This window comes from Phycodurus eques, chromosome 12 (genome assembly GCF_024500275.1).
Source record: "Phycodurus eques isolate BA_2022a chromosome 12, UOR_Pequ_1.1, whole genome shotgun sequence".
NCBI classification, from domain to species: Eukaryota; Metazoa; Chordata; class Actinopteri; order Syngnathiformes; family Syngnathidae; genus Phycodurus; species Phycodurus eques.
The window spans coordinates 17,943,860-17,967,082 of record NC_084536.1 but is presented as its reverse complement, the minus strand read 5'-3'; the positions used below and the strand labels follow the sequence as shown (position 1 = coordinate 17,967,082).

Genomic DNA, 23,223 nt, shown 5'->3' with positions numbered 1-23,223 from the left:
TGTTTTATCATCATGGCTGTTTAGCTCGCTCTTCTCATGATGATGTTCAAACGAATGCTTTGGCAATTTTACAGTGGTCTAGATAGGACTTAGAATGTTGACGACAGTACTAACTATATTAATATAATGATGTTGAGTTTGTATTCATAGTATGTGGTCAACGTATGGGAGAAACAAATGAGAGAGGGAATGAAAACAGGTATGCAGGCACTGTAGAGTTATTGTAATTATTTCACATATCTCAAAATCCCAATGCAATGCAAGGACAATTGACATTAATTAAAAGGGAAAAAAAACACTCAAGTACATTTGAAGTTCCGAGGGTGCGATTTAGAGGTGAACTAAATACTGTATGTAATTACACAGAGCTGGGTATAGAACACAAGGGCAGGGGAGGAGCTGATTGGCTGACACAGAAAGAGCAGGGTGGGACTGACATGACCAGGTGGAGTCGATGACCAAGAAAAATAGTCAAACACACCAGAATACAAAATCGATCTTGAAGTAAGCGTAAATTTAGACCGGGTTCATGTTGGCACATCTCAACTGCGGAAACTTGACTTCCTAAAAAAAAACATTACGTCTCAGGCCTGCCGAAGGAGAGATTGATTATTTATCTCTCATCAAATATTGCATGTTTGCACTTCCTGAGACCAATTAAAAGTGAGATGATTGAAAAAATTGGACTTCCAGTTGATTTATGCGTGGTTATAATCATTCAAATGTGTGGGAAAGGATTAGTATCCATTTTAACATGCAAACATGCAATTTCTTTTTAACGTACATCAGTCCGTGTGAATACATTTTTAATTGGCCTGCATTTCCCAGGGGTTGAACTAACTACACACTGAACTAATAAATGACAACGAGTTAAACGGATTCTAAACTCAAACTCTACAAACCGAAGATATAGCACAGAAACACAATTTTGGAATGATCTTAAGTACAGTGAAAGTTTTGGTTAAAGCGGGATCTTATTATGTTAATGTATGAATCCAATTTTAAAAAGAACAATTGCATTCCATATAGATGAATTTATGAGCAGAGGCTGTTTTTTTCTTTTTCTGAATGCGATTATGGCATGTTCATTTACTTCAAACTCTACTGGTATGAATATGTTTTTCCAATAGTGATTCATTTTTATCCAAAGCTCATGCTTCTTTAAAGCCCAGGACGGCATCATAGATTTTGCCTGTGAGACGGTACTGGATGTTGGTGAACCCGGCGGCCGCCAGCAGGGAGCTGTACTGGGCCCCTGTTCGCTCTCGACCCTCCGTCTGCACCAGCATGTTCAGGGAGTAGAGCTGCGCTGTGAGCGGGCCCGAGCCGTCCTCGTAGAGCAATGCCTCCACCAGCAACACAGCGCCTCCTATAGGAGAAATCAAGAACGGACGATAGCCTTGCTAGTTTGTGACATTACATGAATTGTGTCAGGATGTGTGATGCTCCTTGTAAAATGTTGGTGACACCAAACAACACCAACAGGTTGATAACATCATGAAAAATACTAAGAATTTCTAGAAGTTCATTTTGTTAATAGAACAAAAATACAACATTTCAACATGTATGCGAGGTCACAAGCTGTCCATGGATGAAAAATCCCATTTAATGTAGACATTTGTATTGCTGCAAATCTCATCAGATTAGTATTGTAATTAGTTTTTCTTATGTGGGATCCTATATAAAAAAAAAGTACTCCCTAATGACTTTAACTACTAAGATCCAAGAGGCTTTTAATTGATTTCAGAGGTGGTAAATGTTTAAGCCTTTGCAGGAGTCTGCGCACTTGTTTAACCTAAAATGGAAGCAGCAAACAAATCTCCAGCATGAAACTGCTTGATATTTACCAACCTGGTTTGCAGGCTCTGTGGACTCTACTGAGCAGTTCTACACAACGTTCGTCTTTCCAGTCGTGGAGGATCCTGGCGAGGATGTAGAGGTCTGCCTCAAGCAGGGGGTCTTTGAAAAAGTCCCCTAAATGGACACACGCATTTAATTAAAATACACTATAAAGCCGTTATTTATGCTGTTCATCCTGCTCAGGGTTGCAGGGACCTGGAACTTATCACAGGTGACTTTGGCAAAAGGCATGTTACACCCTAGACTGGTTGCCAGTCAATCACGGGGCACATAAAGACAGAAAAACATTCACCCTCACATTCACACCCATGGGCAATTTTTAATCTTCAATGAACCTAACACGCATATTTTGGAATGTTGGAGGAAGACGTAGTACCTTGAGAAAACCCACGCAAGCACATGGAGAACAGGGAAACGCCACACAAGGAGGAGATTCGAACCCTGAATCAGACAGACGTGCTCACCACTAAGGCGCCCTGCTGCCCTGAATTCGAATCATTTCATGATATTTTGATAACGTGTGATAAACGCTGATACCACAATGTTTCGGGTAATGAAATGAAGTCCAAAGCATGAGATGTGCATAATTTCAAAGAGCAAGTGACACAATTTCACATCACGGTTTGGAAAGCGATTAGGGATCCAGCATTGAACGGAAGAATCTGAAATTAATGCAAGTTATGGAGAAGTGTGTGACTGCGAGTAGTGCTGTGTGCATTCACCGAGAAGTATTTTTTCCAGAGTGATAATGAAGTTACCTTCAATGAAGCTTATCCTGTGGTCAGCCTCCTTGACAAAATGTTCTCTGGATGTCTGCACCACCTTGGGGAGGTCAAAGATCCTCACTGTGCACTCTGGGTAGGCCGACGTGCACTGCTTGGCTAATGCTCCGCTGCAGCCTTGGGAGAGAACGAGAACACACAGAATTACTTTGAGTCAGTCCACCATGAAGACACACAACCGCAATTAAAATCCGAGGAAATCACTCACAAATGGACAAATAAAGTCAGCCGAGCGGAACAGATGCTTGCAGGTATGTCGCCATTATTATTTATTATTGTATGATTTGTATTCAGTTGTGTACGGCAGCCTTAGAGACACGGTTCAGCTAACATTCATGCCTACAAAGCAGATCGAATTGAACTGAATTTGGAATGACAGAGAGACAGATGCATCGTACGCAAACAAAGCAGGGACTGTTCTGTTTGAGAAGAAGCTGAAGGACCCTAACATGTAACGCCAATAGAATGGACTACAGATTTGCTCGACCCTCGTGAGGAGAAGCGGCTCAGAAAATGGATGGATAGATGAATGGATGGATGGATAAGCAGCAGTAGCCACTTTTTAATTCTGTGCGTGGAAAACGTCTAATTTCAGATGTTATACAATATGCGTGACAACACAGGTAGAGGTTTTACTCAAGTTTGCAATGTTGTGTTTGTCCTCACTAGGGCTGCAGGTGTGCTGGCGCTCCAATGGACAATTTAGAGTCTTTAAGTAACCTAACATGTATGTTTTGGGGTTGTGGGAGGAAGTTGGAGTACCCGGAGAACATGCAAACTAAATACAGGACCAGAATCTAGATTTGAACTCAGATTCTCTTGACTGTGACTGGGAGGCAAAGTAGTTTTATTCTTAAATGTGGTACGAGGCCTCCCTCTAGTGGTATGTGAAAGAATCACTGCCTGAGTGTAGTTCAGTTGTATTTAACTTAGAAATTCAAGACATTTGCATTGAATCTTTAAAGTTTGTTTTTAAACCTTTATTTAGCTCTAATTTATGGCAATATATTTTAATTAAATCATCATTTAAGTACAGTTTTTGATTTTCTTATATTTATGTGCAGTTCTAATGTTCCAACTCTACATGATGTTCCAGTTGCTTACAAAAATATTAAATGAACTTTTTTTGGAATAAAATCTCCGTGTCATTTTTGGTGAACACATTAGGCCTACTCCATACTGCATTTTATGTAGTTGGTGTAAAACGTTTGAGAGCCACTGGTCTATACAGTTGATAAAGGTTTTATGATCGTGACATTTTGAGACTTTTCCTTCATTTTCTTTAGGTTCACAATGATTGGTTGCAGGCAATAATACAATTCTTATGCAGTTAACTTTTAATGCCTCTGAGTTTTCAGTTGTGTCAAGTAGATACCCCACTATTGTTTTTCTTTAAGGCGTATTTCTTCCTCAATACTGCCATTACAGATTTATAGATGATCACACACTCAGCATATTGTGACACTGCGAGTTAACAGTTGGGCCTCATCCACCTGAAAGGTGCTGAAATCGCACACATACACAGCATGTCAGGGCAGAGTGTGGCTATTAACTTCCTACTTTTTTTTTCTTTTTTTTTTTTTTTTAAATCAACCTCAATCTGAAGCAGCAGGACAGCAAAAAGAGTATGAATTTGATGGAGGGACAGAAAAGCGGTGAGGTGGAAAACAGGATCAAAAGATCTCATTTTGACAAAATGACAACTGTTTGTGTGTGCGTGCATGCAAGTGTATTCTGCTTTCATTCTTTCATTGTATGGCACAAACCTTGACCTATTTCTTCTTGGGTATCCAAAGCCGTACCCCTTTATTTTTCAACATGAACTGCTATTACCTCCATCAATATTCCTATAATTCTGTCTTTTGACACACACACACACAGAGAGAGAAAGAGACATTGGCCTTCACATCAAACAAGGGTCAGAAGAGGTTAAAAATCAAAGAGAAACACAGGGGAGTAAAAGCAAGCCCAACACGACATCACAACATATGAGACCCAAACTGACCTGGATGAGTCAGTTTGTTAATGACCTCCTTTTATGGGAGCTTTTTGACTGCTGCTGTGCACTTTATGTAAAGTTGTCATCTGGTTTTAATGTGTTTGGATGACATTTTTTTTTTCAATTTTCCCTTTCAAAATAATGGAACAAAAAATACAGGTAATCAAATGAAAAATAGTACGGAAAGGTCGTACACCGAGGACTCCCTGTAATTTGTTCTTGGCTTTAACTTTTTTCTTTAACTTAATGAACTGTGAAGGTAATTTTGTAAGAAACATTCTAACCTGTCATTGAAGTGTAAAAATAAGTTAACCTCTCTTAATATTAAGATGTGAAAATAATAAATAATAATCTGTATGAATGACAGGTGACGGCATAATATGTAGGTGAGACTTCACATTACACTTAACAATGTTCGCAATTGTCTCAAAATTGTAAAAAGAAGTTAACCATTGTTAATAGAGGAAAACAATAATAAACCTTCACCTTAAAAGCATGGACGTGGATGGTGATTCTGGAGTCTTACTGATCATAATGTAAATACAGTGGTGCCTTAAGATATGAGTTTTAATTGTTCCGTGACCATGCTCAAAACACTCATATCTGAAATCATCTTTCACTATTGAAATTGGGAATTGAGGACACTAATTGTTGAAGCTTTGTAGGTGGAATTCTTTCCCATTCTTGCTTGACGTACAGCTTTATCTGTTCAGCAGTCCGGGGTTTCCGTCGTCATATTTTACGCTTCATAATGCGCCACACATTTTCAAGGGGAGACAGGTCATGACTGCAGGCAGGCCAGTCTAGTAACACGTGCAGAATGTGGTTTGGCATTGTCTTGCTGAAATAAGCAGGGGCGTCCATGAAAAAGCCGTTGCTTGGATGGCAGCATATGTTTCTCCAAAACATGTATGTACCTTTTAGAATTAATGGTGCCTTCACAGATGTGTAAGTTAACCATGCCATTGGCACTAACACAGCCCCATACCATCACAGATGCTGGCTTTTGAACTTTGCGTCCATAACAGTCCGGATGGTTCTTTTCCTCTTTGCCCCGGAGGACACGACGTCCACAATTTCCCAAAACAATTTGAAATGTTGACTCGTCGAACCACAGAACACTTTTCCACTTTTCATCAGTCCATCTTAGTTGAGCTCGGGCCCAGAGAAGCCGGCTGCGTTTCTGGGTGTTGTTGATAAATGGCTTTTGCTTTGTAGAGTTTCAAGTTGCATTTACGGATGTAGCGCCGAACTGTATTTACTGACATTTGTTTTCTGAAGTGTTCCGGACCCCATGTGGTGATATCCTTTCCACATTGATGTCGGTTTTTGATGCAGTGCCGCTTGAGGGATCGAAGGTCACGGGCATTCAATGTTGGTTTTCGGCCTTGCCGCTTACATGCAGTGATTTCTCCAGATTCTCTCAACCTTTTGATATTAATTATGGACTGTAGATGATAAAATCCCTAAATTCCTTGCAATTGTACGTTGAGGAACATTGTCCTTAAACTGTTCGACTATTTTCTCACGCACTTGTTCACAAAGAGGTGAACCTCGGCCCATCTTTGCTTGTGAATGACTGAGCAATTCAGGGAAGCTCCTTTTATACCCAATCATGGCACCCACCTGTTCCCAATTAGCCTGTTCACCTGTGTAATGTTCCAAACAGGTGTTTGATGAGCATTGCTCAACTTTCTCAGTCTTTTTTGCCACCTGTCCCAGATTTTTTGAACACGTTGCAGCCATAAAATTCTAAGTTAATGATTAAAAACAATAAGGTTTATCAGTTTGAAGATTAAATATCTTGTCTTTGTAATGTATTTAATTAAATATAGGTTGAACATGATTAGCAAATCATTGTATTCGGTTTTCATTTATGTTTAACAACGTCCCAACTTCATTGGAATTGGGGTTGTACAGCTCATCTATTATTATAATAATTAATTATATACATTTTGTATCCTGCGACAGTGGACTCAATATTCATCTCTGCTGCTTGGCACAAAGTCGTACGGCCGGAGGAGCTGAGCAGCAGGTGTGTGCAGACGTAACAGATGTTGGGTGAGAGACGAAGACTTAATGGGACACTGTGGTTATGCCCTTCGCACCCCTGCTGTCCATACACACACATATTTATGGAGACGCACCCTTATTATGCATATGATATGAATATGAATATGAACACAACAAGCTGCACTGAGAAGTGCAGAGGAAGGATGTCCTTGTGTGTGTGTGTATCTATGTGTGCATGCATCCCTGTTTCAGTAACTTCACAGCTCCCTTGTGTGGCCAGTTAGGGTATCACATGCAGTTTGTATTGTCTTTATTAAATAACCACTGTACATTCTGAAATACATGAACAATATAAGAGTGCAGTAATACCCTCCTTAAATACACCCCAAGCATGTTTTTATAGCATTGGAAATTTTTTAGAGGTCTTTAAACACACTTCTAAAACAATACAAAACACATTTAAACACATAATATATTGAGAGAGCGAGAGCAAAGGCAGTGGATAACACAAAAATATTGTACAAACAGTGTAAAAAAAAAAAAAACAGTAAAAACTATAACAACACTTACAAGGGAAGAAAAGTTACAGTTACTAAAACAATACTAAAACAATATGGTGGGACCGTGAAGTGTGAACCACGATATAGCGGGGGTTTACTTTTTGTTTTGTTTTAATGTCGTAAATATTTCCCCCACCCCGAAATTCTGCTTGTACGAACCTGTGTGCTTACTTTTGAAATACGCAGTCAGAGAGCTATTCATTTAACAATGACTTTAAGAGGCAAAATATTAGAATTAAGTCTCAGTGTGATGCAGTGTATTTGTACAACCACAAGAACAAAAATCACCTTATGTTGGATCATATTTCAAGTGTTGAGGTGTACCTAATAAGCTGTCCTGTGAGTATATTTTAATACAATTCAATCAATTGTAATTGATGTGCACCTGCAATAAATTGTGATTTGAGGAATACTATACATTGAGAAATAAGCAGTAATCAGCTTTTTCCTTGATAGAAGTCTGTTTTGATGAAATTAGGGAGAGTAATTAAAGTGTTTGATATTTACTAAAATACTAATTACTATCCTCTCATGTCAGTAAACTGTCATGAAAGCCATCCATGTACCTACTGTAATTGGAGTCCCTGTGAAGTGTGACGGGACACCCATTGACGGCATGAATATGTATGTGCACCTCGGCAAGCTGTCTCATTTAACACATGATGACACTGACAGTTTGAAATGTTAATGGCCGTGGACCGACGACCTCACTGAAAATTACTTTAAGGTGATTAACATAACACACACACACACACTTACCGCCGAGGTCACAGATGACCTTGAAAGGCGAAAGGTCAAAGGCCGTGAGCACATCTCGGCCACAGATGTTCCATATGGAGTTCATTAGCTGCATGAACTTCACCATCTCCTCGTCAGACCTACACACACACACACACACACACACACACGCACAAACGTCAGTGTTATTTACTGCAGTCATTTCACACTAATGTTTTGACGTGTCCCTACATTGAGCTAAGAACTTATTTATTGCATGCTGTTACCAAAGGCTCCACAATACACACACATACATGCGCACTAACACACGCAGTGTTTCTCCCCTTGCAGAAAAGCAGCACCCCATGGCGACACATTGTGTGTGTTTGGGAGAGACACTGTGCTGCAACTTTGAAGAGCCTGTGGTGACTGCTGCTGTTCTGAGAACTCTCCACCTCATCACCCAGCACTTTACTATGCCACGGGGCTCACACGCGCACACATGCACACAAATCAAAGCTTCTTCTGTTCTGTACCACTACAGACTTGCAAACGTCCAGACTTGAGTGAAGGAAAGGGGTTTTGATACACAAGCGAACTTTGAAACACACACTGACCTCCGCAAGAACTTTGAAAGTGACTCGTTGTTTTATTGCTGCCGTTCTACCCCAGATGGGAACAAGCCAAATGACTCTGGGACCAAATAAACGACCTGTCAGTTGTAATTTTGGCAATGTTTTATCAAGATGTTTCACCCCCAAATACAACAAATGACTTTTAACAATGCAGGTGGATACTTTGGTTTCCAACCGTTGGCACGGTGGGCGACTGGTTAGAGCGACTGCCTCACAGTTCTGAGGACCAGGGTTCAATCCCCGGCCCCGCCTGTCCGGAGTTTGCATGTTCTCCCCATGCCTGCGTGGGTTTTCTCCGGGCACTCCGGTTTCCTCCCACATCCCAAAAACATGAATGGTAGGTTAATTGACAACTCCAAATTGCCCGTAGTTGTGAATGTGAGTGCTAATGGTTGTTTGTTTGTATGTGCCCTGCGATTGGCTCGCAACCAGTTCGGCCCCGCCTCCTGCCCGATGATAGATGGGATTGGCTCCAGCACCCCCGCCACCCTAATGAGGTGAAGCGGCTCAGAAAATGGATGGATGGATGGTTTCCAACCATTTCTGTTCAGAAGAGATAAAAGGATTTGCCCCCCCCAAAAAAATAGTCAAGAAATATTTTCTTAGCGGGGTGCAATTTTGAAAGGTACAGAGTTATAAAATGTTGTGGTGTCGGGATTAAGCCAGTTTCTGCAACAGAGTATAGAATAACTTAGTGAAGAATATTTGATTTCCATTTTAGAGATAAAGCCACTGTGTTCAACTGTTATATCTGCCCAAGGTGGCTACTTTAATGAGTCAAAAGTACAAAATACATTTTGCTTTATAGATTGATTACATGGCTTCTTTCGTAACTTGAATTGTTTATTTGTTCAGTGGTTTCATTTCAGAGTACAATGATTTGACTGAACTGCATGAATTTCGATTTTAAAAAAACAACAAAAAAAACACTGGAAACATTTGGGTGTTTTATATCTTTTTACCGGTAGTGTAGTTCCTTAGCACTAAGATGCCACCAGATGGAGCCAAAGCAATCCATTTATGTTAATCAGAATTTTGGCCTAAGCACAAAAACAGACAACAGGTGAGGTTTTCAGTGAATAACGGCGCATAGGTTCCAAAAGAAAATCTGTGAATAGCGAAATTTGAATACGCATACAGTAACTTTGTTGTTGAGGTTCTAGAGCTTGTCATCACAACTTTTCTTTGCGGGGTACATTTTTGAGACGAAGCCGTTGAAATTTTGTTTCTAAGATGGTGTAAATTTGATCAAGGAAGGCTACAAAAAGTATTAATGAGTTATTGAAAATGACTCTTCTTAACAAAAATGATACACTACCTTGACACTTACTGCTGGCTCCCTACTTAATGCCAATTTCCTTGTTCACAGGAAAAATTAACTGAGCAAACGATGCAATAGAATCTCTGCGTTTCTGTCTGGGGTCCAGATGCGGAACATCTACATATTTCCCCTTGAAATGACATTAATTCCAGTGAGGGGTTTAAAATCATCTGACCGTTTTAGAAAAGACGTCATTCACTTTAAGCAAAGTGGATAAGTGATGCAAATAAGAGGAAGGCATTCATGTTGCTTTAATTTTCTCATTATGCAATCTCGTACGTGCTCTGAATCTCCAAACGTGTCTAAAACTGTGCTTTCTAGCCTTGTCGCACGCTCCTTTTTTTGTTTGTTTGTTTAGTTCTTTCAGCGTTAGAATTTGAGCCATATTCCAGACTTGGCTGTAAATTATTCAGGTGCATTATGCGGCTGGTTAAATGGCAAGGAGTAAACAAGTGTCTGAGTCATGCAGCCAAGCTTTGAATCATTCTGCTGCTGCTCCAAGAAAGCCCTCAATGACTTCCGTGCCTGTTTCCTGCGCTAATTTCCCCTCAGTATTCTCGGGGGAAATCAGCGGGGACAAACAACTGCGGCCTTCTCATTTCGCCATTGTGAGCAGGTGTTGATATTTAGTTTTCTATCAATTAGGGGTGAATTACAAATTCATCATTCCGAGTACGGATCACATTGTTGCTGCACGCATCATATTTGGAATATTCTCAGATGGAGTTCGTCTTTTTAAATGGCACCATTTCTGTGGGATAATCAGACGCTCTGCATGGTGACATTATGAAACCACTAGAACACAGCAATAGTGTAATCAATGAATAAGGCGCAGCAATGATGCAGGATCCAAATACACTAGATACATTGGATTATAATGAAAGATGGGCTAATTCTCACTACGCGCTATAATGATGAAAACGTAGTTACAATACTGTGTAAATATTTTAAAAAATAGGGCATCTTTCACAAGCAATCTCATGAAGCTTGTTTTTTTTTTTCTCTAAATCAATCAACTTTTGGGAATCTCTGCATTATTCGTGTGATTTTCAGCAGTGAGACCTGAAAAAGCACAGCACGGAAATCCCCTCCCACCACGTGAATGCCAGTTGCAGATAAGACAGAGACGACAACAAGTGAACCCAATCCTGTGTTACGTGTGTGTTGTTCACCCCCCAAAAAAAGATACTTACCTGTAGAGAGCCTGAAACAACTCTTTGGAGCTGACACCGAAGGCTTTCTCATGTTGATTTCTTCCCTCCCTGCAACATAGAAAATACACAATGTTCTAATTTTTAAACTATAAATCTTGTTAGTACTTGTATGCAACTGGTTGGATTTACATACAGGCTACTGAGGGTGTAGGTAAGTGAAATAAAGTCACATTTGGACAAATTCACACCTACGGACAATTTAGAGTCTTCGATTAAACTAACATGCATGTTTTTGGGATGTGGGAGGAAATCGGATAACCCGGACAAAACTCACGCAAGCAGGGGGAGAACATGCAAAACTCCACACAAGAGTTCAAGAGCCAAGATTCAAACCTCGGACCTTTTGATTGTGAGGCAGACAAGACAAGTCACTGTGCTGCCTGTCATAAATCAATTTTGGAAAATAGGCTATAATAATCTTCTCCTTTACATGTATGTTCAAACAAGTAATTTGTATATTAATTACTTTCCAGGGTGTGGGGTTCTTCTCTTCAGAGGATCGACACCGCACACACAAAAAAGACAATTAATTAATTCAAATTAAATTTGAATATACTTCTCATTAACCCAACCTTGAAAGACATAATTCTACCGCATGGAAAATATTTGATGAGTAATTTCTGAGGCTCAGTTACAGTGGCTTCATCTCCATGGTATCATGTTTTAATGACTCTTCTTCAGTTTCAGACTTGAACAATGTCTGCCACAGCTTCTCAGAAATAATGACACTGACATCTATTTGGGCAGACTGAGGCTTTAAAGTTCAATATCCCAAACTATTCAGTCATATCTCAGCCATTCATTTTCTGTACCGGTTAATCCTCATTAGGATCAAAGGTGAGCTGGAGTCTTTCCCAGCTGAGACGCTGGGTACACCCTGGACTGGTTGCCAGCCAATCACAGTGCACATATACAAAAACAACCATTCTCATTCACATTCACACCTAAGGACAATTTTAGAGTCTTCAACACACCTAATATGCATGTTTTGGGTATGTGTGAGGAAGCCGGAATAACAGGTGGAAATTCAGGCAATCACAGGGATCGGAATCCCAGTCCTTAGAACTGTGAGGCAGATGTGTTCCCCACTCTTTCATCGTCATTCATAGGTCATATAACTTAAAACCCCTCAGGTGTAGAAACTCTCTGTTCACTGACCTGACAGCATCAGTCAGGTAGTGCCAGCAGAGGTACATCGTTCTGGAGCTGTACTGGACAGAGTCGTAGAGGGTTGCAGGACCAGAGCGAGTCAGGTAGAGGCTGGCCTGCTCAGTATTACTGTAAGACACTGACATAGACAGAAGGAGGAGGGAGACGAGCGCAAATGAGTTCCTGCAGGTGTCGAAACACCATTTCACCTTTCAAGATGAGATGTGGGGGAGGTGGAACGAGAGACGAAGGGCTGGGAGTGTCGGGCCTGATTGTGTCATTGGCATCTTGGTATGAACAAAATTCATTGAAATGTGGCAGTGAGATTCTTAAAACCTTGAAAAGATGGCTCTCCTTTGCTCGGTAACTCTCCTAAATGTCCTCAAAAACTGTCTTTCCTCAACACTTATACCATTTTGAATCGGGCAATACCCATTCAATAAATAAACATTAATTGAACACAAAATGAGGTCAGGGTATGGATGTGTTTGCGTTTAACTATCCAAACTGTATCAATTAAGGACAAACCACACCACAGACAATTTTTTACAAGGTATCAGAAAGCCATTTGCCAAGACATTTTGTACTTGTTTAATGGTCAATTAAATCAACAACAACAACAACAACAAAATACACGTTTGGAACTTTTGAGCCAAGACTTCGCTCCACAATGAAGTGGGATTAAACCCCCACTTTTATTTGGCTGTTTTCTGCCAGTTAACTATGACAGGTAATGTTTCATTTGGCCTTTTCTGGCCAGTACTTGCCTATGTTCAAAATATATATCATGGCTCACAGCACTGTGAGTGTCAAATGTAATGTTATGAATGGAAAGTGATATCTACATCTGGGTTCAACGAGAAACATCCTTCAAGCAAATTTTCAGCAGGGTGTGATTTTGTTTGTCAGTGAGGTTGAGCTGGGAAGACTGTGAAAAATGATAAATCAGGCTTTGGAGGATGAAATATACATTTTTACCAAAGTGTGATAACGGGCCAGTTTGACAGATCTGAAGCCGACACTGACAACACAGTCTACACTTGACCTTTGACCTCAGCTAATAAACTCATATTGTGTCAAATATTATTAGTTCTTGCTTTGTACAGAAAAATAAACCCTGAAAGTTTGACAATCTGTCAAAGTTGTGACCAGAAACTTGATTGATCTGACATATTGAGTAACATCTCGTAACAATCGAGCTTTCAGAGACAAAACTGTAGTTGTTGTCTAGTATTTAATTATATATTACAGACAGTGCATAGTGGTCCACTCACCTTGTCCGTTTTGCTGGTGCATCTCAAGCAGCTGAAGGCCTCCACAGGCCGCCAACAGCCTCTCGGTGCCGTCCAGGCTGGCACCGAGCGCCTGGCTGATATCTTCTGCAGACAAGGGGCGCCCTGCACCCAACAACACGTCGAACACGCCAAGCTCGCAGGCCGTGAACAGAGTCTGGCTCGGAGGAGTGAACGATTGAAAAAGCCTCAACCATGTCATTAGTGTAATAGGTGGGGAAACACCATAGTGAAGCTTCTAATAGAATGAGGGTTCTAATTAAAGCTGCCCATCCACACAACTACAACTGCGTAGGTTATTCCATTAATTTTTTGGCCAAAAAATTACTTTCTGATTCCTTCTAGATGTGCTGATACTGTATGTATACAGGTGTGTCTCAATAAATTTGAAAGTGGTCCAAAAGTCCCCTTATTTCAGCAGTTCAATTCAAACAGTGAAACTATTCAATATCTTTTATAGATTACTTAAACACACACTTTTCAGAAGGCCAATTTATTAAAAATAATAGTGATTATTCTTGTTTCATATGTAATTTTCATCTTTGCCGAGAAGGTAAATTCGGGGTTCCTTAGCTATAATGGTAAATGTATTAAGTTAATACAAAACAAAATCATCACTTGCACTGTTGCCCTGTGATCGACTGGCGATTAGCTAGCCAAGTCAGCTGGAAGAGTCTAGCTTACACGGTTTAGGATATCGAAAATGGATGGATTTCTGAACTAAATTACGTTTTCCACAATAATCAGATTTATTGAAAAGCAGTACACTTCTTTATCCAGACAGAAAGGAACACAAACAAAAAATATTTTTCATTTTTGAACAAATAAATGTGACTTGACCATTAAGTTTTGGATCTAATCTGTTGAGCTGTATTGCTTCTTAGTACTGTGCACTGAGAAACACTCATATCGGGAAGTGTGTGTTACCTTGGAGACTAAGAAGCCTTCCATATAGTCCAGTATTTTCCTGGGGTATGTTCCAGCAGCAGGCAAAACCTCAGTTGAGTCCATCTCATGCCGACCTGCCATGGACCACAAACTCAGTGTTCCTCTTCCTGTGAAAGAAGCATCCCCTGCAAGGTGTCTGTGAAGTGGAGAGCAGACCAGACTAAACCACAGAAAGTGGGCTAAATTGATTAGAGGGCGATAACCCAGATTAGAGCAGGGGCTCACCCACCACTGGACCGTGAAACAAAACACTGCAGCTTTGTTCACGATCACTCAACACTCCAATGGAGACTTTCACTGGAGCCGTTTTAGACGTTTGGTTGTGTGCAAAATGACCAGTAAAGTGCTTCGACTTCCTTATGCAATAGCAGGTTACAGATAAGACTACAATCTAGGGACATACATCTTAATTAACTACATCATTTTACCAAGACACATTAATACATTTATTACCAAGACACATTAATACATTTCCGTGAAGAGTGGAAGTTATTGGCAACTGGGAGCCCAATTTTCTTCTGTCTACTTCTGTATGTGGCCAGGTGTTCCACAAAGAAATAGAACAAACATACATCAGCCTGTAAACTTTTGCACTTGCATTGTTTTTTTTTTTTTTTTTTAGTTAATTTGAAAATAAGTTATGAGTAAAATCATAGGCAACCAGTATAAATAATCATACAAAGCCTGGAAATTTTATTGTCACTGCCTTGTGGTGAACATGCTCCAGGAGACCGTACAGTACAGATTTGATAAATCCAAAACCTCTAACCCAGCTAAAAGCACTGTCTTGACTCACTAGCATCCTTATCAAGAGCTACGAAGTTAGCATGAAGGCAAGGCCGAGAGTTCTTTCATTCCTACCGTTGTGGAATCTGTGCCACTTGCTTAATCAGCTCCTGAAGGTAATCGCTCTTTCTGCTGAGCCTTAATCTCACAAGTCTTTCATTAGTCACATAAAGCAAGTCTGTTCTCTCTTAGTCACAAGAAAGCTTTCGAACATTCAGAAAAGCTAAAAAAACAATTTTTTTTTTTTAAAGAAGAAAATAATAAAATAAAATAAAGAAATGCTTTTGGGGAAATACAAATGTGGTCAAACCATTTAAGAGTCATTGCTGTGTTTGTAAATCCTGAGTTTTCTTCTTGGGCTACTTAAAAGTATGATCACAAATATTTGAGGCAGCTGAGAAAAGTCTCCAAGTGTCAGTTCACATTTGTATAGGAGCAGCATCCAAGTTGTTCGTTTCTCCCCCCCAGCCTTCAGTAGCAGCTGAAGTGGTCCCGGGGCGTTGATGTGCACTATTTCTAAACACAGTAGGTGCTCCAAGTGTATTAATATGAGTTAAATATCTGATGTTTTAACCTTAAAAGGTTACTAATGCAGATGAACTATTTGCTTGTATTCAATGCACAAATGCAGTTAAATGATCATGAGAGGAAAAGACAAATCCACTGGTATATTAGCCTTAAATCATGTTATGGTGTTTGTTGTTGTCCCGTGAGGGGTCGCCACAGTTTTTACATTAAATGCCCTTCTTGATGCAAATCACTCTTTTTCTTCCCCAATCATGATTTGGGACTGGTAGTGGCTAGGCAATGGTGCACTGGCAGAGAATCAAACCCATGCCAACTGTTCACATTTAAGTCTATTTAAGCATTTCTTCCCATGTTTTTTAGTCTGGTGGATTTCTTGGACTGATTATACATTACAGTTGTTTAATGATGTATCCAATACAATGCCAAGTGAGTGTGGAATGGAGTACTAACAATGTACATGTACGCTTGTGTTAGCAACGATGCACAAGGTGTTCCGGTGTCTTTGAAATACCGTGTTCATTTGAATTCAAGAAGGAACCAAAGGCTGAAATTTGAGGAACCTCGTGGTGAAGAAGAAGAAGTGGGCAGTTGAAATGTGTGAAGAGGGCGTAGAGGAGCATGTTCATCTTCTGGAGTGACTCCTGTCTCTACTGTAGCTGCGTCTCCTGTATCCTCGACTGTAGCGACTCCTGTTCCTGCTGCTGCTCCTGGAGTTGCCTCTGCTGTATCTACGGCGACTGTGCCTGCGGCTCCTTCCCCTGCTGTAGCTCCTCCCGCCGCTGCTCCTGCTCCTGTCGCGGCTGGAACTTGTGCTTCTGCTGCTTTGCCTCCTGTTGCGGTGCAGACTGTCGCTTCTCCTGTGACGGCTAGAGGTCCTGCGGTGGCTGGCGCTCCTTCTCCTTCTGCCGGCGCTGGAGTGCCGCCTCTTCCCCCGGCTCCTGGAGCTCCTGTCACGCTCCTCGCTGTGCCTGCTTCTCACCTCCTCTTTCCTCTTCTCCTCCTTATTCTTTTTCACACCATCACCTCCTTTTCTCTCCTTTGTCTCTCTCCCTTTCCCTGAAATTTCAGAAGGTTTGGATATCATTTTCTGTTTGCCCTCTGCTGCCTTCACGCCATTCACCTGGCCCAGGACCACCAGGGACACGTTCTCCCTGGCAAGATCCGGGGTCTCCTCGCTCCCCCCAGCATTGACCTGCTCCTGCGTGTCAGGAGGTCTTACGGGCTTCTCGCTGCGCTTCTTCAACATGTTGGATAGCAGCTTCTCTCTCAGCTCCTTCTCCCTGCGTTGGAGGTCGAGGGCCCGTTCCTTCTCCAGCTCCACCTTGAGGAGCTCCTCCTGCTGCTTGCGCCGGCAAGCCTCCAGCTGCTGGCGTCGGGTGCGTTCCTCGTCCTGTCGAGCCTTCTCTTGCCTTTCCTGCTCCTCGCGTTCGGCACGCTCCTTCTCCTGCTGCTGCTGCTTGGCAGCCTTCGGGGGAAGAGGAAAAGCAAATTTCAACATCGGAATGGAAAAACAAAAGACAATCTTATGTTCAATCAATCAGGGATGGCTTGGGTGACATTATTTTAATAAGTAATAATTGATCATGTAAGAATTTTGTCCATCGTGTACAAAGTGGGAATGTGCTGTATCTATCACTAACCTATGCTAATGCAGTACTAAAGTCATAATTACAGACAATATTTGTATGAAAAACAGTAAGTACGGCGGGAACCTAACATGTCTTCGTGTGGTGCATGCCCATATATTTCTGCGCCGCTGGGCAAACTAGTTCATCGCATGCTGTATGTAACCTCAAAATGTCAGAATTACAGTAAATATGTCTATGAAGTACAGTGGTAAATAGGGGTTGACTGATTTCAGATTTTTTAGGAGTGGATGGTAAGGTGATGATAGTTGAGTCATTGTATCGATGACATCATTGAAATTTTGTCAGTTGTCTCCTCGCAGTCTGCGCAACTAAAATTCACGCTCCCTGCCGTCCCCGGTCGCTCTTGCCCCATCCCGATGCGCTCCTTTAACACCAATTCATACAACACAGCTGCAGTACAAGGATTCCACCAGACAATCTTGGTAAGGAACTGCACTGCCACGAGGTCATGTCAGGTGCATGCATGCAAAGGTTTTCCTCCAGCAGTACCTTTGCTCTGGCCAGCAGCTCAGCAATCAGCCGGATGGATTCCAGGTTCCGCTGAGCCAGAAGAAGCCTCCTTTCCTCCATGGCGATCTTCATCTGAAGCTTCTTCTGCTCCTCCTCCTGCTGCTTCTTCACCCTCTTCATGTTCCTCCTCTCCTCTCTCTCCTGCAGCTTCTGCTCGCGCTTCCGCTGCTTCTCCTCCTTCTTCCTCTCCCGCTCCTCCTCTTCCTGCTCCTTCTGTTTCCTGGAAAAGAACATGTTTGGGCTTGGTCAATATCTGCTGGATTCTGATGTTCTCATTTTTTAAACACTGGGTCGCACCGCTCCTGCTCTTTACGTCGCTCCTCCTCTTCCTTCTCCCGCCGCTTCTGCTCCTCTCGCTGCTTCTCTAACTCCTGCAGCTTGAGCCTCTCCAGGTTTCGCTTCTTCACAGCTGACTCACCGAGATGCTTGGTAGTGTCAAACGCCACCTGGCGAGAGCACAGACACGAAATGTTGATGTTAAAAATGATAAATAATTAGTTTATTGATGACCACATGACAAAAACAATATTATTAGTTATGCTCTTTTATATTGAGAGACTTAGGGTTTGGTGGGGAAGACAGTTTAAGATGGATTAAAGTGAAAAACTGTGGAATCTCCTTGATGATGAATCATTCCAAATTCAACTGAAACTTCGGGGGGGGGGGGGGGGGCCTCGCAAAAATCTAAAATGTGGAGCTGTTGCCGTAATGCAAACAATGCAATCGCATTTGCATCCGTCACTCACCCCCAAGCCAAGTATGTGTGTGCATCATAGTTTACCATTACAATTTTTTATTACACATAATGAAAGTATGACAGTTAAGAATGTTAAAATGTTACTTATACATGTTACATAAATATTGGTGGTGCATAAATGCTTTACGATGGTGACAGTTTGATCTAATTTCCTTTATTCCCCTTGGGAAGATTTTCCAATTGAATCTGAGGTCTCCACGCATAACAGAATGTATTGTGTTTGACCACTGTATGATTGAACAAAAGAATCCACTACAATGTACCTTGTTCTTATCTCCCTTGTCTCTACTGTAAGTACAGATTTGTGCAACAGCCCTTCAATACTTATGTTAATTAGCCTCCCTATCAACACAACATGAGCAGCTTTGATTCTCATTACATTAAAAGGTCTTATCTTAAAGGAGCCCGGTGACTCTGAGCTGAAATCAGCTCAACTGTGTCTTACACTTGTGGCCTCCCATACATTTCACAATAAGGGGTCTAAATTACTAGTGGTATTAAATGTTTTATTAATAATATGTTTAAAAAGTGCATAGTGGTCAAACAGTTCATGATCAGAAATTAAAGGAGCCGTGTACTGGCTTATGTGGCTTATAACGGACTAGCGGACTATAACAAGCTTTTACAATTAAGGGGATTTCGTGTACCTTTATGTTGCAGGCGACTGCCTTTCCATCATCTCCTTTCAGCATCAGCTTCATGCCACGCAGCGTGTCCATGGCCTTGGTGAAGCCACAATACTCGTGATACTGGACATAAGCCTCAAAGTTCAGATGGCCCCCAAAACTAAAGGTGTTAAAGTTCTTGTCCAGCATCTCCTCCCTGTATGGATCCAGCATGGGGATGTCCACATTTCGCACCTGAAACAACAAGAACTGTTTCTTTATTATCATTACAGAGGATGTCACAAGCTTAGAATACACAGGGGGAGTACAACCAGTTTTCAAGGAATGCAGTAAAGCATAAAGAATTCAAATAGATTCAATAACAATAAAGTAGTAGGCTACTTACATGCCTACCATTTAACCTGTAAAAGTGCTAATAAATGAAAGAAATGTTTCAGATGATGTGTTTTAGGAACACAAGTTGGTCAGGTTGTTCGAACATGAAATTAAATCTCTTAAAATAAATTCTTGCTTTTTCATGTTTTTGTAGTTTCAGAAGTTGAGCAACAGAAATATAAACTGGTCAACAACGGTGACATTTTTACTATACTGAAGGTGTCCCGAAAGGGGAAAGTCAACTCCCCCTCTGATGTATACTTTTGTGTTGCAAACCACTCTCTTATATGTAACTTTGTAATGCTTAAGTGCCATTTACTGTTTGGGTTTTTTTCACTTCACTTTTTGGTTTTGATGTAACATTAATTTCAACTTCATGCTGTCTCTGTACAGCTGCTTATGTTTAGTCTTTGAGTGGTAGAACAGATTCGAACGTGTCCGAGTTGCTAGTAGTAATGACTTGCTGGAGGCATGTTTTTCAGATGACTGTTTTTTAGTCGCTTGACTTTTTAAAACCAACCCATGGAATTTCTCTTCTGGATCTGTTTGCCCTTTGTTCCCTGCTAAGCTTGCCAATTTGTTACATTTCTGGAGCACATGCAGCCTTCCTTCATTGAACTCAGCTCCCATATGAGCAACATAATACTGAGAACTCAAGCAAGAGGTTTTTTTTACTTCCTGAAAAGTAGTGGTTTTGGAGACGCAAGGATTCTGCCCGAATTCCACAAACGAATAATTCGCACCTTCACAGTTTCACACCTGCCGGAGAAAAAAATTCAGACAGTATTAAAACAGATGTACCTGGCCAAATGCCTGGAAGACAGCGATGAGGACCTCTTCTGACGGACGATCAGGGAAGCCGCTTTGTTTCTGGCTAAACCAGCGGCAGGGCAGCCCTTCCAGGTGAATGGTATCCGGCCGCTCGCCCGGTAGAGTCTCATTCATGTCTTTGGCATCTCGAAAGAACGAGTCCCAGTCGTGCCTTGTCGGGAAGTCCATTTTGTTCTCCACTGCACGAACCTGGGATTTAAAAAATATATTATGAACCGTTCAAGCTGTAGCCATATTATTTTTCGTTTTCGAAAAATACTTATCAGTCCTGTTTGTTCTCTGATATTAACCACTGGACAAAGTTCACACTGCATCCATATTATTTTTAGCTCTGAAAAAACACATCAGTCCTGTATGACGTTGTCTGACATTAACCACTGGTCAAATCCACCAACAGGTGAGCAGGAGCCTATCCCAGCTAACATATGGACAATTTAAGAGTCTTCAACTAACCTAAAAGGCATGTTTTTTTAAATGTGGGAGGGAGCGAAAAACGCACGCAAGCACGGGCATAACATGCAAACTCCACACAGGAAGGCCTGAGCCGAGATTCAAACCCCAAACAGACGTGCTAACCACTCTTCCAAAGTGCTGCCCATAAAAATCAAATTCAGCCTAATAATAGACATAAGTGTCATTTTATTTCACTTTAAGTAACAGGGAATTGATATGAACTTTACAAATATGCCTCTAGGTTGAATGAAATACATTTTTGACACAAATATCTGATCAATGTAGGGTGAACAAACTGTAAATATACACAGTACACTCAGACAATACCTGTCATACTCAGTTTGGACTGACAAAGTAAGAGAGAGACTTGTGTGACCTCTGCGTTCCAAAATAAAAGCCAGGGTTACCTTCAACACGTCAGTAAATCCACTGAGTTTGATGCTCTTCCCATCCAGGCGGCTCAACAGACTCTTAACAACCATTTTGTTCTCCACTTCCCCCTCAAAGCGAATGAAGTCCATGGTGCTCTTAGAGACCCGCAGGGCTGAAAACTGGTCAGGCACCACCATGGCCTTTACCCTCTCCATTACCTCCCAGTTGGAAATGCTCTTTCCCGGCAGTTTGAGTTGAGGGAGCGTCACACTGATGGTCATTTTGGCAATGGGCTTCAAGTACATGTTGTACTCAGCAGAGAGGCACACCGCCTCTGTGGTGTCATGGACGATGGTGGTCATTGTAGCAGACTGCATGGAAACCTGCTTGGGGTTCAGAAGACAATTATTATTATTAGCCAATTGGATGATACAGATTAATATTCAAAATCAAGGTCAGTATATTGTGTTTTTTAGGCTTGCGTTTAACTTATTTAGTGAATGAGGCACAAAATTGACTTTCAAGCTAATTTTGTGCAAAATAAAAAATATATTGTTTACGTTACATTATAATAGATGAATGAATGAGTGGTAGTAGTAGCTGTCTACTACAACATGATTTTAGAGAATCCGTTTTCTCTACATGTACGAGGCGTGTCAGAAGTAGAAGTAATCCCCCTGGAATATCACGCATTTTCCCAGGCATCTCTGCCATGCCTTCATGCACTCCTGAAGGATCCTCCACAGCGCTGTTGTCACAACCATTTTTATGTCATCAACATCTGAAAAAAAATGGCCCCGCCTTGCTGAACCTCTTGATCTTGGGAAAGAGGAAAATAATCACACTGAGCAAAGTCAGGTGAGTAGTTCTTCTTGGCCAGAAACTGTCGGATGCTCAGGGAACTGTGAGCAGGCGCGTTGTAATTGTGAGGCAGCCGCGAGTTGTCCTGCCCCATCTCTCTCCTCTTCTCGCGCACTGAACGAAGCAAACGCCACAGGATCACTTTGGAGATGTGCTAGTTAGTCTGGCCCACATGAGGGATGAAAAACTCCTAGGTTGAAGTTTTGGTTTGAAATATATCTTTTGTAACACCAGGACTCGTTTATTTTTTTCCTCATTCTCTTTCCAGGGAGTCATCTAACTAACAATAGGGTGACTTCAAAGACTGTGTTAAAATTAGTTGTTGTATTTGTAACCTTGATGCCGCTTTTGACAACAAATTGGGAATATTTAAATATCGGAAAAGTGACGAACAATATTATCTTGAATTAGGAAACACGTATTTTTATCCGATAGTACAAGTAGCTAACACTACCGACTGCGAGGCATGTAGTAAATGCTTGATACAGGCTAAACTAGTTAGCACGAATAGTTCCTTGACTCGTACTTACCTTAAAAAAAACGCCCGTGTAATTTGAACGAAGTTCTTAAAACTTCTCTTATGACGAAAAATTCAAACTGTCACACATTTGGTAACCTTGCGGTGAAAGACAATAAAACGAATTAGAAGGAAGCCAAATAACCCGCAGCAGCAACTGAATACAAGCAAAGCCACTTCCGCATCAACTTTGACCTCGGAGCGGAACGACGAGCACTCACACAATACCTCGTGGTTCTCTAGTACAGCGACACTAGGCGGCGATGTGTGAATATTACATATTATTAATTGTGGGGGTTTTTTAAATTTATTTTAAAATATATATTAAAAACAAAAACACAAACTATATAAAAGTGCATTTATTATTATTAATAATGTAATTATTAATCATTATTATTATTATTATCACTGATGGTGTAGAGGTACATTCACCTGACTTCTGTGCTCAGTGACTGTGTGAATGTGAAT

At 41.1% G+C, this 23,223-nt stretch overlaps 2 protein-coding genes across 3 annotated transcripts; both read right to left on the bottom strand.

Moving 5' to 3' along the window:
• Nucleotides 1–213: 213 nt before the first annotated feature.
• On the bottom strand, nucleotides 214–15,070 carry asmt (acetylserotonin O-methyltransferase). The gene is made up of 8 exons (XM_061692240.1): nucleotides 14,470–15,070; nucleotides 13,525–13,699; nucleotides 12,260–12,389; nucleotides 11,081–11,149; nucleotides 7,974–8,092; nucleotides 2,619–2,759; nucleotides 1,852–1,974; nucleotides 214–1,369 (listed from the first exon to the last, which is right to left on the bottom strand). Exons 1-8 carry the CDS (start codon nucleotides 14,569–14,571, stop codon nucleotides 1,152–1,154), a joined length of 1,077 nt encoding a protein of 358 aa, XP_061548224.1. The 5' UTR covers nucleotides 14,572–15,070; the 3' UTR covers nucleotides 214–1,151.
• Nucleotides 15,071–15,160: 90 nt separating this feature from the next.
• akap17a (A kinase (PRKA) anchor protein 17A) lies at nucleotides 15,161–22,941 on the bottom strand. Of its 2 annotated transcripts, none has more exons than XM_061692239.1 (7): nucleotides 22,769–22,941; nucleotides 21,413–21,763; nucleotides 20,523–20,741; nucleotides 19,368–19,580; nucleotides 18,261–18,409; nucleotides 17,943–18,183; nucleotides 15,161–17,269 (listed from the first exon to the last, which is right to left on the bottom strand). In XM_061692239.1, exons 2-7 carry the CDS (start codon nucleotides 21,752–21,754, stop codon nucleotides 16,427–16,429), a joined length of 2,007 nt encoding a protein of 668 aa, XP_061548223.1. In that variant the 5' UTR covers nucleotides 21,755–21,763; nucleotides 22,769–22,941; the 3' UTR covers nucleotides 15,161–16,426. The 2 variants fall into 2 exon arrangements, with proteins under 2 accessions (XP_061548223.1, XP_061548222.1); XM_061692238.1 differs by having other exon boundaries at nucleotides 21,413–21,760.
• Nucleotides 22,942–23,223: the final 282 nt, after the last annotated feature.

Bases quoted from the DNA above. Each gene is read 5' to 3' on its own strand.
- asmt (XM_061692240.1), bottom strand. From the start codon at position 14,571: ATGGCAGGTCGGCATGAGATGGACTCAACTGAGGTTTTGCCTGCTGCT. The intron at 11,150-12,259 runs GTCAGTGAACAG...TCTATGTTGCAG, and splicing joins TACCTGACTGATGCTGTCAG to GGAGGGAAGAAATCAACATG. The intron at 2,760-7,973 runs GTAAGTGTGTGT...TTCTCTCCCAAG, and splicing joins GGTCATCTGTGACCTCGGCG to GCTGCAGCGGAGCATTAGCC.
- akap17a (XM_061692239.1), bottom strand. From the start codon at position 21,754: ATGCAGTCTGCTACAATGACCACCATCGTCCATGACACCACAGAGGCG. The intron at 20,742-21,412 runs GTAACCCTGGCT...TTTAAATCCCAG, and splicing joins GATTTACTGACGTGTTGAAG to GTTCGTGCAGTGGAGAACAA. The intron at 17,270-17,942 runs GTACTGCTGGAG...CTTCCCCCGAAG, and splicing joins AGCTGCTGGCCAGAGCAAAG to GCTGCCAAGCAGCAGCAGCA.